General features: G+C 41.2%; 2 protein-coding genes and 1 pseudogene across 6 annotated transcripts in view; all 3 read left to right on the top strand.

The window, feature by feature from the left end:
• The window catches only part of fhod3a (formin homology 2 domain containing 3a), a 59,539-nt gene extending 47,700 nt beyond the window's left edge, over positions 1–11,839 (top strand). For 4 of the 5 annotated variants that reach the window (XM_044171313.1, XM_044171312.1, XM_044171311.1 and 1 more), the window contains 12 exons: positions 1,300–1,997; positions 2,518–2,658; positions 4,471–4,629; positions 4,750–4,932; positions 5,832–5,951; positions 6,315–6,476; positions 7,325–7,515; positions 8,184–8,388; positions 8,551–8,574; positions 8,842–9,049; positions 9,172–9,336; positions 10,255–11,839. In XM_044171313.1, coding sequence (XP_044027248.1) covers positions 1,300–1,997; positions 2,518–2,658; positions 4,471–4,629; positions 4,750–4,932; positions 5,832–5,951; positions 6,315–6,476; positions 7,325–7,515; positions 8,184–8,388; positions 8,551–8,574; positions 8,842–9,049; positions 9,172–9,336; positions 10,255–10,337 — 2,339 coding nt within the window. In that variant the 3' untranslated portion in view covers positions 10,338–11,839. The remainder of the gene's footprint in view (positions 1–1,299; positions 1,998–2,517; positions 2,659–4,470; positions 4,630–4,749; positions 4,933–5,831; positions 5,952–6,314; positions 6,477–7,324; positions 7,516–8,183; positions 8,389–8,550; positions 8,575–8,841; positions 9,050–9,171; positions 9,337–10,254) is intronic. The other variant, XM_044171310.1, reaches the window with a different exon arrangement.
• A 148-nt stretch (positions 11,840–11,987) lies between these two features.
• LOC122864165 lies at positions 11,988–13,468 on the top strand (annotated as a pseudogene).
• Positions 13,469–13,602: 134 nt separating this feature from the next.
• Positions 13,603–17,498, top strand: LOC122864166 (glutathione S-transferase A-like). The gene is made up of 6 exons (XM_044171328.1): positions 13,603–13,895; positions 15,078–15,143; positions 15,277–15,382; positions 16,114–16,232; positions 16,327–16,415; positions 16,532–17,498. Exons 1-6 carry the CDS (start codon positions 13,728–13,730, stop codon positions 16,662–16,664), a joined length of 681 nt encoding a protein of 226 aa, XP_044027263.1. The 5' UTR covers positions 13,603–13,727; the 3' UTR covers positions 16,665–17,498.
• The last annotated feature ends 1,434 nt before the right edge of the window (positions 17,499–18,932 follow it).

The following is an 18,932-nucleotide window of genomic DNA, read 5'->3' as shown; positions in this document are numbered from 1 at the left end:
TGTATAAAACATCACTCCTTTTCAAAACGTTCACAACTTAAAACCACTACAGCCATGTTTAAAGTTACACTGTGGAATTTTTGGAAATATTGAGCAATGTTTTGATGAGTGTGTGTCATTCTGCTGCCAGTTTACAGTAGCAGATATAGATGTAACACATGCATTTTGGTGAGCAACAGTGAATGTAAACCAAGACCAATAGCAGGTCTATTGTAGACTCAAAGTCATGGGAAAAAGCTACTGCCAAAGCTGGTGGCATGGTCTTAAGTGATTATTTCAGATGAGACTTATACAGTGGATGGAGAAAATATCTTGAATTTTGTACCACATTTGCACAAATGTGGTGATTTTGCACAGTAATGAATAGCTACAACATCTAACAGTAAAATGATGTACAAAAAAATGACAAGTAAAAGTCTGAGATTACAAAAATCTTGACTCAAGACCAGTAGTAAAACCAAGTCTGGATTCAAGAACACACACAGGACTAATCAGAGAAGGGTAAAGCTGGAATTATGCTTCTCCGAGGATACACATAAACGTCTCTGTGAACCGACGCAGAGAAGGTGGGTAACCGTAGGACACAGAGGCTTGCACAGAAATTGACAGGCACACCTCCCAAATCTCCACAATGTGTTGTGCGACCTGCCTGTCAAGCTAGTTGATTGGTTAATTCAACTACTTTTGGGAGGCGTACAAACATACTAGTGACCCTTGTGCACATTTGCCCTACATGCAGCCCGGAGAAGCATAACTCCAGTTTTAGAGTTGAGGCACTGTATGTTGGACTATAAAAAAAAAAAAAAAAAAGTTTTTCAAAATGAAAAAATACATGATGATTCTTAAAGGTCTACTCCAAAAACACCAGATCCTACAGTTATCACAATACATCTCAGTAGCATCTTTCTTCCTGCCCGCTTCTTTCAAATTCCACACCTCCAGTTTGTGATACAGACTTTTTGTTAAAAATATTAGGTCTCAATCCCAAGCCGAGATGACCCTGATGACATCATCAAGGTTATTTTTCAGATTTGAAAAAAAAAAACATTATACAACTGTTTTAGTATTACTCCTTGTGACGAGTAAACTGAACCTCATTTGTAAAATCAATGGAGTTCCCATTTAGTAATTCTTAATGATTCTTAATTTATATATATTTATTTATATATCATATTGCATTAATAATTCAGTTGATGCTCTAAAGTACTCTGACTTAAAGCCTCCTTGACAAAGGCAATGGCTCAGTGTGCACTCTTTCTTATATCCCTCTCTCCTTATCTCCATCAACCTCCTTCTCAGGCTTTAAGGAGGCAGAGGTGAACGAGCAGTGCAGCAAACTCCTCAACAGCAAGCTCTTCATGCTGGACATGCTGTACTCTCAGAACAAGAAGCCCAGTGATGAGGAGGAGGAAGAAGAGGATGTGGAGAAGGAGAAAGAGAAAAAAGAGGGAGAGGACAAAGAAACCCATGAGGATGCTGATGGGCAACTGGGTGATGACCAGGTGAGCGACAACAGGTCTGACAAATCAGAGAACCGTGGGACCATCCGACCATTCGCCGAGCGGTTTGGAGACTTGATCAAGGACCTCGTTTCGCCCCACCCTCACCTGGATGGCCCAGCCAACGAGCCCCCTCCTCCCCCACCCAAAAAGGAATCAGACACAATCTGGGACCAGCTCCTGGCCAGCCCTCGAGAGCTGCGCATCGGGGACATCAACTTTACCGACCTGACGGAGGACGATGATAAGGACATTCTGGATGCTGTTTTGATGGGAGGATGCGGTGACCTCCCGCCCCCGCCGCCTCCTCCACCCTGCATTCCCCGCTTCCCTCCACCCCCACCCACGCAAGGCAGCTGCCCCCCACCCCCACCCTTGATTGGGATTATGACGCCTCCTCCTCCCCCTTCCTTTATTTCCTCAATTCCAGTGCCTCCGCCACCGGAGCCGCCTCTCTTCAACAAGAAGAAGAAGACAATCAGGCTCTTCTGGAGTGAGGTGAGTCAAGATAGAATTACCATTTCCATCAGTCAAGTACAATTAAGGCTTTCTGGACAAAAGAAACAATTACATCACTGTTTTTATTCAGTGTTACACATCATTTATCACACAACTTGTTTAAAGACTTGATTTACCATAATTGCATTTTTTCTTAATTACAGTAAGTAACCTTATTATATCAACCATGAAACCATGGCAGGCCAAACAGGCAGGCTTTCACTTTCTCTCTGTGTGTAGAGGAATTAAGTAATATTACCTTTTTTGGTTTGCTAGAAATATTTGACCTATATTGTTGGTTGGGCAGAAGGTCCTGCAGATCAAGATGAAGAGGTCTTATAAGACAGCACGTGTTCATTAGCCAGTTACGATTGAGGAGTCAGAACTCTGTTCCTGTTGCTGCTATAATTTGTGTTTCTTTGTGTTCAGAGTCTCTCATTTACCTCTTTTATTGTAGGAAATGGGAGTCGAACACATGTCTCTACTTAATGCAGTCCATTCTTGTTCTGTTTGTGATCAGGTGCGACCGACAGATTCTCAGTACAGGGACTACACACGGAGTGGAGACTCGCTCTGGTCCAAATTGGAACCAGTGAAATTGGACACAGCCAAACTGGAACACCTGTTTGAGTCAAAATCAAAGGAAATATCAGTTACAAAGGTAAACAACCAGTGCCTGAACAGGGTTCAGAGAGGTCTGGAGCATCATTTTATAGTCTCACTGTATGATACTGAATGTATGCCTTGACTAACCCAGCTATTAATCACGATAGCATCTAAGTGTTTTCATTTATTTGTTCGTTCATCTTACATCACACATATGATGGACTGACCAGTAATTGTGGTTTGACAAAAGTTAGAAGAGTCTTACAACTGTGGTGCAGCATTTTCAAAACAAAACTTCATGGCCCTAAGCCATTATTAATTATCATATTATTAATTTGTCTGTGAGTTGGCGTAGCCGAGTGGTGGTGCTACTATAACAGATTAAAAATCTGACATTTTTGTTAGTGATTAGGGGAAAGACAACCGCTTTTTCTGGTCATCTTGTCCAAACATGAGATTTGTTTGGCCGGTGTCATGTACTTTCTATTTTGTCCTTGTGGCATTTTATGTACTTGTTCATCACAAACACCTTGTCTTTACCAGCCACACGGCCATTATCTCCAGCACTTGAAAGTTGATCTTTTTTAAGGGTTAAGCGAGGTCACGTGTGTTCTGATCCTGATCAGTTTTGAATCCTTCGGAATTCTCACAGAGCCTCTAAATAAGAAAAGTACGGTCTGCTAAGATGGGGAGCTGAAACCAGGCCTCTCACACTTTGAACTCCTGAGCCACTGCTTCAAAACCGCAACTTCTGTTAGAGCCGAGCCAGTTAGTAACTCACCTCGGCTCGGCTTCTGATCTACGCGTACTGTGTCAGTATGACGGGGGTCTGCAGCTGTAGTGTTGAAACAGCTCAAGCAAAGCAGTCAGTTAATGAGAGAATCCGAGATTTAGAGGACCACCAGAATATTGAAGCCATCAAAGGTCAGAGCAAACTTTACTGTTATTGCTTTGGCAGACTCTCCTTTGTTCTCTTCTTTAGGTGCTATTACCAATCATAATGTTAAGTATGTGTTTTAGATATTAAAGATTAGAGATTGCAAGGTTTAAACCAATTTCACGTAGGTTTTCGCCTACATGGTTGGTATCACTTGGTGTATTTCTTAGTTATGCAACCATCAGCCTTTTGCTTTCAAACTTTGCTGCTTTTGATCTCTTGCCAAATGAATCTGACTGATTCATTTTCCTAACATTAACCGAAACATTATTCCACATTTCACATTAACACAATGGTTAAAAAGAGAGAAAAACAAAAGTAGAATTTTTCAATTAAATCTTAAATTCTTTGCCTTGAGCTTTATTTTATGTTTCACAGAGTACCTCCCATCAACATGTATGGTGATGTATTTCTATAAAATATTAAATGCAACGGTTAAATATAAATACTTTGATCAATTAAAAGTATACTTTAAAAAATAAGTTAGTCTTACATATCATATAACAGCATAACTGTACATGAAACAACTCAATAGTGGCAGAGTTGGACTGTAGTGTAAGTCTTCCTGTCTCCATATGGTGAGTATATGACTTCCTAGTGGCAGTAACCAGGTCTTAGCACCTACTCTGTTACACTTTTATGTGGTGACATATTATGACTTCCTTCCATTTATAGCTTATAATGGCCTCAAGTGCTGGTGAGGTCATATGTTCACATACACATACTGTACAGACGTAACCTGTAATGGTATTTCCTGCTCCTACTAACCATATAGTTCCCACAGCTGCAGTCAATGTAACCTGAGTGATGAACCCCCTAATCCTTACAAGCCCATAAAGCGGACCACACCGAGAAAAGAGACAGAGAGAGAGGTGAAGGGGGAAAAGAGGGAGACCCAGCGTTGACCCTCTCTGTATTTTTGTGTCCTAGAAAACAGCAGCAGACGGCAAGCGTCAGGAGATCATCGTTTTGGATTCCAAGAGGAGTAACGCCATCAACATCGGTCTGACGGTGCTGCCTCCTCCTCGCACTATCAAGACGGCCATCCTTAACTTTGACGAGTATGCGCTCAACAAGGAGGGCATAGAGGTGAGAGATACAGACGATGGTGAAAAAGAGGGAAAGTGATGAACGTGATTGAAACTCCCCAAATCCTTCATCGCCCATGTACTGCTGTCCTCTTTTACCTCACTCTGTCCTTGCTCTCAGAAAATCCTGACGATGATCCCCACAGAGGAGGAGAAGCAGAAGATCCAGGAGGCCCAGCTGGCCAACCCAGATGTCCCTCTGGGCTCAGCAGAGCAGTTTCTCCTCACTCTATCGTCCATCAGCGAGCTCTCTGCCAGACTCCAACTCTGGGCCTTCAAGATGGACTACGAGGCAACCGAGAAGGTCTGTATAAACACGGGGCAGTTTGAAAAAACAAAAGGGTAGATACTTTTCATAAGAATGTAGCGGAGGGAAGGCCAAACCAAGACCATTATAAAACGCACGTTTAAAATCATACTGAGCAAGTGAATGTGGTTTTATTAAAGCAGAAACAGGCATACACATACAAAGCCAAATGAACTCTGCACCATAAAGGTTTGAGTAAATGTGCACAGCATGTGTGCACATGTGTGTGTGTCTTATGCCCGTGTCAGTAAGTATCAACATCCCTTTTAGTACAAACAACATCGGTAAAACATCAACAGAGTTACATCATAACAACATAACAAAATATGCACGCTTTATTAGCGGCACCCAGTCTTCTCCTGGCACACCATGTTTTACTCGAACGAAGAATGCATCCAGGAGGAGAAGTTCAAAGTCAAAAACCCAGAGAATGAAAAACACTCCGCCCCTCCGTTGTCTGTCCTGTAAATTTTACGGCTTTCCGCAGGATGCAGCTGTCTTTAATCTCTCCATGAAAGGCACAATACCTGACTGCACGCTCAGCAGAGCGGCGTTCCCAACTCGTCTCTGTGGGACGGTGTGGTAGTGGGAGGCTTAATGGAGGGCAACATACCGTGCAGGCACACTAACACATACGCACAAGAGAACCTGCCGCACAAAAACAAACGCTTCATGTAATCAGAAGCAGGTTTGATAGCAAAGGCTGACCGAGGCAGCGACATTTGAACAACCTCTCATGACCTCAGACAAGCACGGATGATTTGTGCTGGGAAACTAGGTGCACCTGTTCACCACTTATATAACTGTAGTATCATGAAACACATGTTTTTGGGAGTCTTAATTGACTCAACTAATGAAGTGTGTGTATGTGCATGTGTGTGTTTTAATCCTCCCAGGAAGTAGCAGAGCCGCTGCAGGATCTAAAGGAGGGTATGGAACAGCTGGAGAAGAACAAAACTCTGCGCTACATCCTCTCCACGCTGCTCTCTATTGGAAACTTCCTCAATGGCACCAACGTGAGTCATAACAACTACAGGTTCACTTCATCATACTGGGACGTAATGACAAGCTTCTTTTGTTTGTAGTAATTGTAGAGATAGTCAGTGATTTTAATGGCTTTTCTAAACCTGTACTTTGTAGATAAAAAATTACATCACATATTAGCTGTGATAATTTGGTGAGAACAGATGTACCTTACAGTACTGCTCCAGAAATACTCTTTGCTCAGTCACTTTCTTTGGTTGTTTTATGTTAATTTTATAAACACCTTATGTTTAGTGGATTATTGTGAAAGTTTGTTATTACATAGGAAAGCATAACAGGAAACAAAAATAACTAAAATGAATTTTGGTGAGTAATTTGTGTGTCCATATGTCCAGGCTAAAGGCTTCGAGATGACATATTTGGAGAAGGTTCCGGAGGTGAAGGACACTGTTCATAAGCAGTCTCTGCTGCATCACGCCTGCTCTGCAGTGGTGGAGAACTTCCCTCAGAGCACCGACCTCTACTCTGAGATCGGAGCCATCACACGATCTGCAAAAGTACGCTCCGCGCTCACTACTGGAAAGCTTTTATACATACTATTTTGCATCCCCTACACTGCAAAACATTTGAAACTTAAAAACATAACTTCCCCTGTTGCCTTAAATGTGAGTTACAGTAACTGAACACAACTTGAATAATTTGTTCAGAGTCGGCTCATGAGTTCTTGTAATGTAAAACTGAGTTAAGTTCACTGAATTTGAGAAAACAAGTTCATTAAACTTAAGCTATTAAGTTCAGTCAACAACTGTTTAGTCAAACTGACACGTTATAATCAGATTAGCTTTCCAGTTTGAACTTTGTCAATTTTTTTTTCAAGAGTCGATTCTTCATTGGCCATACTGATCTTACAGCTAACAGATAATTTGTCAGGCTCTTTCCAGTGACCTTTTTAAATGAAAAGTGCACGGAGGTAGGGAATGACGTGGATACCTTCATCATGAACAGCCATGACTTAACTTCACATGTATTAAAGAAACAGCCAGTTTCAGTGTTGTAGGTTGTTTGTTTTTTTTTTTTACAAAAACTACAAAAAGAAGGGTCTCTGGAGAGATTTAGCTCTCAAACAATGCATGCTGGGAAGTCTGCCAATATGCTAATCATGCTTTTTTATGAACACTGTCTGAAAATGAAAACTAGAAATTTTAAGTTTACATTAAGTTATTGATAAAAGATTAGGTGGTTCCACTTCATTCCTGTATGATGTTTTACAGTGTAGCTGAATGATATCGAACACTTTAAAAGAGGGGTGCAAAAGAGTTACTAAGAGGACTTCATACATTTTGTTTTGGATGCAAGTACCTTCCCTCTGCAAGTACCTTATTTGTATCAACATCTCTTGCGTCAGGTGGATTTTGACCAGCTGCAGGAGAACCTGTGTCAGATGGAGCGGCGCTGCAAAGCCTCATGGGACCACCTGAAGGTGATCGCCAAGCATGAGATGAAGCCCCAGCTGAAGCAGAAGATGTCTGACTTCCTCAAGGACTGTGCTGAGAGGATTATCATCCTCAAGATTGTTCACCGCAGGATCATCAACAGGTAGTCCCCCTCACAACAATCTCTCCAGACATCTTCTCCACATATGCATCGGAACATTTACCATTTACCCTCCCCTCACTGCTTTTGGGGCATCTTACCAGCTTACAAAAGAGCAGTCAGAGAGCTCCCACAGTTTTTTCATTGATTACTCTAGTTTACAGTAGCATGATCAATTTCTAATTCGAACGTGTCATTTTCAGTTGAAAGTATTTCACCAAATATGTCTAGTAAAACCAAATGTGTTGATATCTCAGACAGAATATAGACTGGACTATAACATACTACTAGTCATTATTTTTAGCTACCAGATATAGTTAAGTAGTGATAAGAAATTCAGAATAAAATGTTTATTTAAGGAGCTACTATTAACTAAAACAGTGTGATAGTTTAACTGCTATTGAGTACTGAAAAGCTAATATCTAAAGTGTATTGTCTCATTGGAATTAATTGAGAATGATCAATTTTAACTTGTAAAATTACACTTACTTGGAATAGTAGAATAGTAATTAGTCATTAAAAGTGTCAAATATCTAGTGTCTAGTGAAAGTTTGGGAAAAATCTTAAACAGCCTAAAATACACCGACCTGTAACAATTGTAAAAATACTTTCCCACAAGGACTTTTAGGAAAATTCTATGTTCTCATTCTTCCTTTCCTTTCTTCGCCCAGGTTCCATTCGTTCCTGTTGTTCCTCGGTCATCCGGCCTACAGTGTGAGAGAGATCAGCGTCCATAGGTTCAGTAAAATCCTCAGCGAGTTTGCGCTGGAGTACCGAACCACCCGAGACCGCGTGCTGCAGCAGAAACAGAAACGAGCCGACCACCGTGAACGCAACAAGACCCGAGGAAAGATGATCATGGACGTCAACACTCCTGTGAGCATCGCACACACAGAGTCCCTTACACAAAGACACACTCAGACTTTCAACTCTATTTTCTTGTTCTTCTCTTTGCAAATCTAGCGCTGCTTTTTCACTTTTTTCCCCTTCATTTTCTTCGCGCTAGTCTTTGACTTTCCCTCTTTCTTTCCCCTGTAGTCTGATGATGAAGAGGAGAGTGAGGTATCAACATGTGTGCTTGCTGTCTGCATGTGTGTGTGTGTGCGTGTGCATGAAACCACTAACCCTGACTGGACTACTTTACCTCAGAGTTTTCCTTTTCACTGATTTTAACATCTGAGTGGATCAGTAAATGAAGCAGAGTAGGCATCGTAATCTTTACAGGTTGGATGTTTTTCTTGATGCTTCAGCTTTGGCATGTTTGAGTCAAAGCCCAAAAATACAAGCTGCCAAATTCTTATTGTCTTTCGTTCTGTCTCTCCCCTTCAGTGTGGACGGCATGGCTCCAGCAGCAACAACGGCGCCCCTAGTGGCAGCCAGGAGAGCGAGCAGCCTCAGGGTCTGGGCCACTCTGAGGATGCTGCAGAGCATGAGCACATGAAAGCGGTGCTGAGAACCAGCGGCAGCGGTGGCGACAAGGAGGCCAGCGGAGTACCGGGGCTTCGGACACGGATAAGATCCCGGCCTGGACGGGGAGGTGAGGGTGACGGGAAGTTCCTTACAGGGTCGCACAGAGACGTAAAACAGTAAAACAAGAGTCACAACACTTTAAAGGGTTTCTTTGTTAAAGCTTAAGCCTTTGTCATTCTGCTTGTTCAGGTCGCAGTATGCAGGCATGGACGCCAGCCGTGGAGGATGCTCAGATCTGTGGAGATGACGCTGCAGACGACATCATGGAGCGTATAGTGAGGTCGGCCACTCAGGGTCCAGGAACCAGAGCCCAGCCCCGTGAGAGGAGGAGGTCCAGGGCCAACCGCAAGTCATGTACGACCTGAATCCTTACCCTCTGTCCCAAATCCATACCACGTACTAATTCTAAGCAGATTGTCCTTATGTTGTGTGTGTTTACATTGGAAAGATAAAGTATATTCAAAATTGTCACTATGCATACTTTAGCTTTAAACCCTTGATTTTTTGAAGGTGCTGTTGATGTACAATATTCTCCCACAAAGCAAGAAAAATGTACACACAAAGCTCAGTTAGCTCGTCCTCACCTGTGAAAACAGCTGTGTAATGTCTTCTGTGGCTGAGGAAGAGAGCTTTATAACATCTGAAAAAAACAAAAAAGTACTTGATGATGTCATCAGGGTTATCTTGTATTGGGCTTGAGACAGAGGTGGGGCTTGATGAGGCAGGGAGGGCCTACTAAAAGACACCATTGGTTGCATTATGGGAAATGTAGGATCCAGTGGTTTTGGAGCTTGACCCATACCGCCGACTAAAAGTCAGGATATCTCTGCCTCTGCTGCATCAATTTTGACCATTTTTTAAACCGTCTTATCGCTGAAGCGCAATACAAGCACAGAGTAGCGCTGGACATAAAATCAGACCTTAAAAGCAGTTTTAAAAAGGTTACTTGAGTAACGTCTTGAACAGTAGCATGATCAGAGCAGTCACAGATGTGTCTGGGGAGAGTGTAATTGACAATAGCATTTAAAGTTTAATTGATGTCAACAACACAAGAGAGCAAGTATTGTATCATTTCCTGTTAGTATAAAACAGTTGTTAGTCTAAACAAATATGCTGATTTCTTGTATACTTATGGCAAGAACAGTATACTATAAAGCTCACTATATAGACATACTGTATAAAGTTAGTATGTATTACAGAATTGGGACGCACCATCAGTTTGAGCACAGCAGATCAGCAGACCATGTGATAAATAATCTTCTCTTCTCGCAGTGAGGCGGACTCTGAAGAACGGTCTGACCCCAGAAGAAGCTCTTGCTTTAGGACTAACTGATTCCCCGGACACACAAATGTGATCATCCAACCTCCCGCTTGTCTTCATTGCCGTGGAAACACGGCTACAATCATCGAAGCGACGTCTCTATCAGCCGCCTGCCTTTGTCACACTTTACAGAGTCGTATTCCGTATTCCACCTGTCACAAACCCCTTTAGGTTTTTGCCAGCTGCTAATTTTGCCTGATGTGTCTGAGTGATAAAGCCGCAGCCATGTTAATGTTTTATAATGCAACAGAAAGAAAAATTCTCCCTAAAGAAAAAGTAGAAATGAGGAAAGAGAATGCATCGAATAAGGACTGGTTTGATCATCCTGGCAAGGGAAAGAAAAATTAGATTCAGTGACACTGCGTCTACACTGAATTGAAACACTTTTTATTTATCTAAACATTTATTTGAAATGTTGCATTAGTTCAAAGGGATAATTTTTGCTTGTGAGTTTCTGCAGCTGTGACATTTTTCATTTATTTAAGCTGTGAATTTCAGTTGTAAAGATTAACTGGCTGAAGAGGAAGTTTCATTTGTTCACCTATCCAGTTTCAAAAAATCCCAAGAGATCACCACAAACAAAGAGGCTTACTAAGAATGATCCTTTGTGAAAAGGCAAATGTTTGCTTCTGCAGCTGCACGTTTGACAAGTGACGCGTGTAGATGTGTTTAGTAGGAATGTGAAAGGTTTTCAATCTGATGTGTGCCTTTCATTTAAAAAGGACAATGCTGTACCTTTACACCATCTTTCCCTCGTTTCATTCACCTCCTACTTCTCAGATAACTCACAATTGTCACATTCACAGGTGTAGTTATAGCAAGTTACAATTCAGTTTTTTATTTTGGCAAAATTGTTCAGTATTTATTTGCAAAGCTCAGACATCTTGCACCTTAATCAACATGAATAGTTTCTCATGCTGAAATTAACGAGTCAAAGACCAGAAAAAAGGAAGTTTTTATCTCAGAGGAACTGTTTGTAAAGTGTAAAAAGACAAAAAGATGAAGACATCTTTTTTAAAATTTTAATAATCTATTTTGAAGGACATGCAGAGAATTCTGCATAAAATGTGTAAATGCCCTTTTCAGCTGCCAGGTACTAAATACTGTAGTACTACAGTGTGCATGCGGTTCATGTCATGTATTATTTTTGTAATTTCTGTAGAAACTTGTATTATAGTCTGAGAGAAAGGGTAAAAAGAGGCTATTCTGTGAATTGTAATAAAAGATAAAAGAAATGAAAGATGTGGTCATAGCTGAAAAATGTATTTTCAAAGTATTGCCCCGTGCTTAGAGAGGGGAACATTTGCTTTGAACTCTGGTCACATTGTACTTTGTATGAACTTGAACAGGTTGTGGATAATGTAAGTCCCAGCTGAACCATCTGCTCCTCTCACAGTACATCAGAAACTGGGAAATATCACTGCATAAATATCATGTAGTGAGCTGAACATGAAACCGTGGTTACATACACTTTCACTTGAAATGCCGTGTATACACATTCTGCAATAAAAAAACAAAAGCCATTGGAAAAAAAAAGGATGTGCATGTCATTCTTCACTGCTTTCACTTCTGAGCCCTTGAATACACATTAGAACACGTGGGTGTGCGTCTACTGACCAACCTTCAGATTAAAGAGGTGCCATAAACTGCTGCTCATTTTACTTGTGCAGTTCAACGTTGAGTCTTTTCGTTTTGGTTCATTGACGTAGCTTCTCTCTGTATTACCTGTGTCCATGGCCAAGTCAGTGAGTCTGCTGTGGGGGGCTGGATCCCCTCCCTGCTGGCGAGTTATGATCACTCTGCAGGAAAAGAAGCTGCAGGGCTGCAAACGCAAGCTGCTGTCTTTTGAGACTGGGGAGCACAAATCTCAGGAAGTCTTGGAAATCAACCCGAGTGGACAGGTGGGTGCACTGCAGCACGCGCAGGATGATCACAAAGATCAAGTAATCAAAAACAAACTAAAAAGGTGCAACCATATTTAAAACAGTGAGTAATGTGTCTGCACTACACGAGAGTAAAAAACATGCGTAACATTATGGCGCAGGTTTACTGACCTTGCTCTACATGTAGAGCACAAACTGTGGCACAAACTGAATTGCACAGTGACCAACCTAAACGGCTGCCTTCTTATGCCAATATCATGTAATTTCTTTCTCACAGCTCCCTGCCTTCAAACATGGAGACAACACACTGAATGAGTCCACTGCAGCATGTTTATACCTGGAGGTAAAGTGGAACAACTAAATATGTTGAATATTATACAGTATATTGATTGGCTATCAAACATAGGCTTGATCTTTACGTTTTCAATTTTATTTTGCTGTGACAGAATCAGTTTAAGTCCCAGGGCAACAAGCTGATCCCTGACACTCCTGCAGAACATGCACTGATGTACCAACGCATGAAGGAGGGTCTCCCCCTCGCTGATAAACTCAGTAAGCTACACACACCTTCACACGAATACCAACACAGAGTGAAGAGGGGGAAAAAAATGGACAGAAGCACTGAACACACTCACACACCATGGTGATATTCATATTGGATGATCTGTCTTAGATTGGGTCATCTACTATGCATGGCTTGTCCCTGAAGAGGAAAGACATGATTCTGCTGTGAAGAGAAACAGTGAAGAAACTGTGAAGCTCTGGCCACTGAAGTCAAACTCTGGGAGGGTTACCTGCAGAAGGTAACAGCACACACACACGCACAGGCATGTACACACACTATGCTGGCAGCAGTGTTTCTTTCATTTGATTTCTGCATCAAGGTGGCTGCAGGCTCATACCTGGCAGGGGCCTTCTCGTTGGCCGATGTGATCGCCTTTCCAAACATTGCTTATGCTTTTCGTTTTGGGTAGGTGACTGAGTTCAGTACTTGATGAAAGAATGAGCCCTGCTTTGTTTTTCAGTGACATCATAAGCTTGTTTCTTCTCTTTAGGCTGTCTGTTGGACGTTACCCCAAACTGGCCAAATATTACAGCCTGTTGAGGGACAGACCCAGCGTTAAAGCCAGCTGGCCCCCACACTGGCTGGCCAGCCCACAGGGTTATGACATCCTGAAGGATCTCTGAAATACATTGCCTTCACCACTTTATTGTATATCTTTAAGTTTGTTTAGCGGTAAAAATGAATTAACATTTTCAACAAATTGTGTAGTTAATTTTCTTATGGAATTTCTCTCATTTGTTTATTAAATATGGAGTTTGAGGTAAAGCTATCATAAAGGGAAATCATTTTTAAGTCAAAAAGTTGTATTACCTCCTCCTAGCCAGTAGGTGGCAATGTGCGCTTTTATTATAGCTTGAGATCCCCGTGAACTGTGGAAAGAGTAAACAATCCCTTTTTCTCGTTTTCTCCTCAGTATCAGCGAAGAATTTACATTGATATCAGAGGGCTCAGGCTGTAGGCTGTTAAAACTAAAACCATGGCCAAGGACATGACTCTGCTGTGGGGCTCCGGCTCTCCTCCCTGCTGGAGGGTGATGATCGCTCTGGAGGAGAAGAACCTGCAGGGCTACAACCAAAAACTGCTCTCCTTTGAGAAAATGGAGCACAAGTCACAGGAAGTGTTAGATATAAATCCCAGAGGACAGGTAGGGAGTAGTTTAAATCCACCGTAACCTGTAAAATAAAGTTAGACTAAGTTATAACATTTCCCTCCCCAAAATAGCATTGTGATAACAACCGCAACTGCTTCTATTAATAGCAGACGCAACCTGCAATCCTACCATTTTCATTATCCCTGATAGACGCGCTGTTGTGTAACGTAACGGCAACGCCAAACTCCATTCAATGCAGTGTTTTCCACCTTACCGGCAAAAAGTTATACTTTCTCAAGGTTTTACACAAAACACAGGGATGTGCATTTTCATTCGGCGTATATTACGTTCACCAAGCAGCACGTTTTCAGGAACATTTGAACGTTCACACTCAAATTGCCTCCAGCAGCGCAGTTCAGCACTGGTGGTTCAGCGGCATATGCCGACCCTGATGTTCCGCTCTGTTCCACCTGCACATACCGCTTCCTACCGGCAGGTGCCGCCCCCTGGTGCATTATGCAAATATGATGCCAATGAGATAGTTTTTCGACAAGCACTGCCTTAAATGGATTTCTTTTTCTTTCTTTATTGACAGTGTTAGCACAACATAGCGCTCTAAATAAAATAATTAAGGAAATAAGTTTCTGCCGTCGTTCTGCAGTTGTGATATGTGCCTTATGCTTTTGAAACAGTACTATCAGCATGTATCGAAGTTATCATAAGCCTTTAAGTGTCACTTAAAAGTCTTAATAACCTATGGTTCATCATCTTAATAACCTATGGTTCATCAGTCATGTATTTTACCAGTAATTTTACCAGTAAACAAGATAAGATTTAATTGACTGGATTTTGAAGGTAGTTTGGCGTATATGAGTACGTTACTATACGTTCTATGAAACAGGGCTATATGAAGTGCTGTGTGACAGCTCAAGTTCACTACCCGTACAGTAGGCTAATTTGCAGTACATATTTGTACAGTCATACTGCCTTGGAAAACACTACACACACTGTAATTCTTTATAGAGTTAGATAACCGGCCGCCATGTTTTGTTAAAAACACGTTGTGGTTAGCCAGTTTTGTTCCCCATTTGTCCCTTTGTGATAAGGCTCAGCAGGTTGTCTTAATTAGCTCCTGGTGGCATTAGCATCAAGACAGGGTATATGATGATAACTCTAATAGCAGTTAACCCTTGAATTGTCTGTCTTGTTCACATTGTCACCTGTTTGATTTTTAAGCTTCCCTCTTTAAAACATGGAGACGTCATCGTGAATGAATCCTACGCAGCATGTTTTTACCTGGAGGTGAGTGAGCCTGTCCATCAACTGGAAAATATCAGTTCAACAAGCAATTCTACAGATAGCCTGATAACACTAAATTCGTCATTATGAAGTGTGACATCCTCAAATGTGTGTGTCTTTTCTCTCGTAATGGCAGAGTCAGTTTAAGTCCGAGGGAAACAAACTGATCCCAGACAGCCCGGCAGAACAAGCACTGATGTACCAACGCATGTTTGAGGGTCTCACATTCTACGAAAAACTCAGTAAGTCAAATAAATTAAAAATCCCTTAAGCAGGCAGGTCAAACCCTCTGACAGACTCCTGTATGGCACCTCCAAGCTGTAACAACAAATATGACCTCTGAGCTAATTTCACAGCTTCTACTGTTGGTGTCATAATAGTATAATCAGGAATATCCCTGTTATGTTTCAAACTATATATTTGTGACCTGCTTTTTATAAAATATATTGACAAGATGAAAAGAGTAATGCAGCTTTATACTTCTGTATATGTTTATGTTCTGTATACAAGATTTTGAACATTAATATAGGAGCAAACAACTATTAGCTATGTAAAGATATAGTGGAGTAATGGCGTGTGTTGTCATCTGAGCTTTGGTCGAAATAAAGGATTTTTTTTTAGACCAAACCAGAGTTGATGATTGTTAGAACAGTGGAAAGACTAACAAAGACGGTTTTGGTGAGTTTTATTTTGTTTCTGTCCAGTTTGAATTAAGTGTGTTTTAAGATGATCTGTGAGGTAAAATGACAGTTTCTCTCAATGGAGTCTGGTGGGCCATAGCAGCCATTTGTTATTTCCATTTGTTAGCCATTTGAGATGCTGGTGCTCTAGTGCGACATTTAGTGGCAGTGAACGTCACATACAGCTCCTTTTAAACAATAAATTATTTAGCAAGACTTTATGCCAAGGAAAGGAGATCATACACCCCGTGAAGCCTGTGTCCACTGAATATGTTACATTTTGTGTTTTTTAGCCGCAGTTCTCTACTATGACTGGCTTGTCCCTGAAGGAGAGAGGCATGACTCAGCTGTGAAGAGAAACAGGGAAGCTCTGGCCACTGAACTCAAGCTCTGGGAGGATTACCTGCAGAAGGTAGTATATGTACAGTACACACACAAACACAAAACAAACTCAACATGCAGTGATGTGTTCAAACATGGGGCATTTTTCACCTCTTTCTTTCAAGCTGGGCTCCGACTCTCACCTGGCAGGACCATCCTTCTCACTGGCAGATGTGACCGTTTTCCCAACTGTTGCTTTTCTTTTCAGATTTGGGTAAGTGGGAGAAGGCTGTTGCATTTTCTAGAAGTCACACTGATAAGATAAGTGGTGATCTGTGGATGTATGGCTTGATGTTGCAGCTCAAATGTCTCCTACCTTCTGTTCTGTAGGTTGTCTGCTGAGCATTACCCTAAACTGGGAGAGTATTATGCTCTGTTGAAGGAGCGGCCCAGCATCAAAGCCAGCTGGCCTCCTCATTGGCTGGAGAACCCCAAGGGACAAGACACACTCAAAGACATCTGAGATTAACACACACTGTACAGTTGGTTTCTATAAAAATGCTTTTGCTTTTGTGTAATACAGTTTCAGCTCACCTTTTGGCAAATATGATACAGCTCTTTTATTTTTCTGATATGGTCAAGGAAAGAAAGCGTTGAGATCACCAGTATGTGCTAAATATACTAGTGTTAAAAGGGCAGAAATGTGGTTTGTTTTGTCAAACTAACTTTTATATTTAGTTTAAAAGTGTTTAAAAGAGTTCTGTTTCTGTCAAATATTTGACAAAAATCGGTTGATAAACACAGGCTATGTTAAACTGTGCAACACGTGTTGTTTGCAGGGTAACGGGCATAAGTAGCAGGCAAAATGTCACATTGTGATATTGTTGACATAGCATCTTTAGTTGCTCAGATACATGGTGTGTATAACTAACATCAATCTATGTTGGCTAATACATGTACAAGTTACTATAACAGCAGTTTTCAATGCATTTTCAGTCTTCTTGTGAAGTCAGTTATTTTAGTGTAATAGGTTTCAGCCTATTTGTTGTACTAAATAACCTCCACTCCAGGGTACATGTCCTGCGGCTCCACACTGCATTGTAGACCACTATACTGGCTCTACAATGATACTGCAGCATAGGCCAAATAAAACCTAGAGGTCACTGTTGAAGTCTGAGAGTAAGATATGTGTTACAGTTTGGACTTTACAGTTGCTGTTGTAGAGCTTAAGTGGTTAGATGGTCACATAAGAGGTGAACACAACATTGCTTGAACCCCAATATTCAGGGCAAGTCTAGCATGGATTTTCAGTGTCACGTCTCAATAAAAAAAAGTTGGCAGTGTCTGAGGACATGAACTGATGGTTTTATTGTTTGAATGGTCGTGCCGAAACTGGTTTGCTCTGCACAAAGGTAAGTGAAATACCCTGTCTAATCATGACTTTGCATAAATGAGATAGTTCTATGTCGCATCCCGTGCATGACTTTGCATGTTATGTGGAATGCGCGGCATTTTTTAGACATTCACAGCAGCTGTACTGTATTGTATGTCGGCCTATATCACTTTGATATAAAAAAAAAATAGACGCGTGCACCTGCTATGTAGAGGCATTTTACATGCTTATAAACTTGGGTCCAGATCCTGCACACACTACCAGTACAGCAGCTTTCACAGTTCTACTGGGTAGAGCAGCGCTGGAAAGTGACATCCTGGTCCTCGTCTTGGACCTTTTATCCAATGGTATCTAATGGTATTTGCAAGAGATATGCAATAAGTATCATGGGCTGCCTCATCCAGCCAGCAGTCTCTGCTGCCTGTGCAACATGAGTGATGCACTGTATGCTTCTCGGTGGCAGTTCAAATGTTCACTGACAAGGAATACTCAAGGAATTTACTGTACACAGTAAGATCTATGAAAACATTTATATGCACTCACTCAAAAACACACTTATATTCAGATTAAATGCTCTGGGTTATCCTTGAAACATGGAGGAATTATGATGTAATGTTTTTTGTCAAACTTCTCAGAAACCTAAAATAAAACTTGTCAGCAGTTGAATGTATTGCTCGGAGCAACAGGCTTCAGCAAAACCACATGTTTCTCATGGGATTTCAGCAGCTTTCAAAGACAAAACTTGTTGAATGAATAATGGGTGCTCAGTTTTTAAATGTCAACCTCAAATGTAGGTATAAATTAGGTGTCAATTACATTCAATACAGATTTGATTGTTTCGTTTGAATCACTGTGACAGAACTGGTTTTGTGTGTGTGTGTGTGTGTGTGTGTGTGCGTGCGTGTGTGTGTGTGTGCATGTGCGTGCTGGCAGGGGTGAGGGTAAAGTGCTGAGTCACTGTGACACATTTCAAGACACCATTAACACACAACAGGAAACCACTGCAGGAATAGCTTGAAAATAAAAAGAAGGAACCAAGATTATATTGACAAACAGATACATATTATCTAACTAATGTTTATTGGAATGCTATAGTAATATTAGGGCACATAAGAAATAATTGCAGCAGTGACGAGATGTCTATGAACTCTGTAATGACGTGTTTATTAGTTACACATTCACTGTATAGGTGTTATTATATATAAGTTCCCATCAGTGCACAACATTGCATTATTTTAGTGTTGGATTCATGTTTCCCTTTTGCACATATTTCATGCATGTCTGAGATCAAAGAGTATTAATGCAAAGCAAGATAAGTAACTCCTCACATCTGACTTTGCTAATGTCTGTGGATATATGCAGCTAGAGGCAAAATCCAATATTAAAATAGTTCAGTAA

This window comes from Siniperca chuatsi, linkage group LG17 (genome assembly GCF_020085105.1).
Source record: "Siniperca chuatsi isolate FFG_IHB_CAS linkage group LG17, ASM2008510v1, whole genome shotgun sequence".
Taxonomy (NCBI): domain Eukaryota; kingdom Metazoa; phylum Chordata; class Actinopteri; order Centrarchiformes; family Sinipercidae; genus Siniperca; species Siniperca chuatsi.
Note: the sequence above shows the minus strand (reverse complement) of the source record. Positions and strands in the feature narration are given on the sequence as shown.

Excerpts from the sequence above, each read along its gene's own strand:
- LOC122864166 (XM_044171328.1), top strand. The coding sequence starts at position 13,728 with ATGGCCAAGGACATGACTCTGCTGTGGGGCTCCGGCTCTCCTCCCTGC. Across the intron at positions 13,896-15,077 it reads ATATAAATCCCAGAGGACAG|CTTCCCTCTTTAAAACATGG; the intron begins GTAGGGAGTAGT and ends TTGATTTTTAAG. Across the intron at positions 16,233-16,326 it reads GGGAGGATTACCTGCAGAAG|CTGGGCTCCGACTCTCACCT; the intron begins GTAGTATATGTA and ends CTTTCTTTCAAG.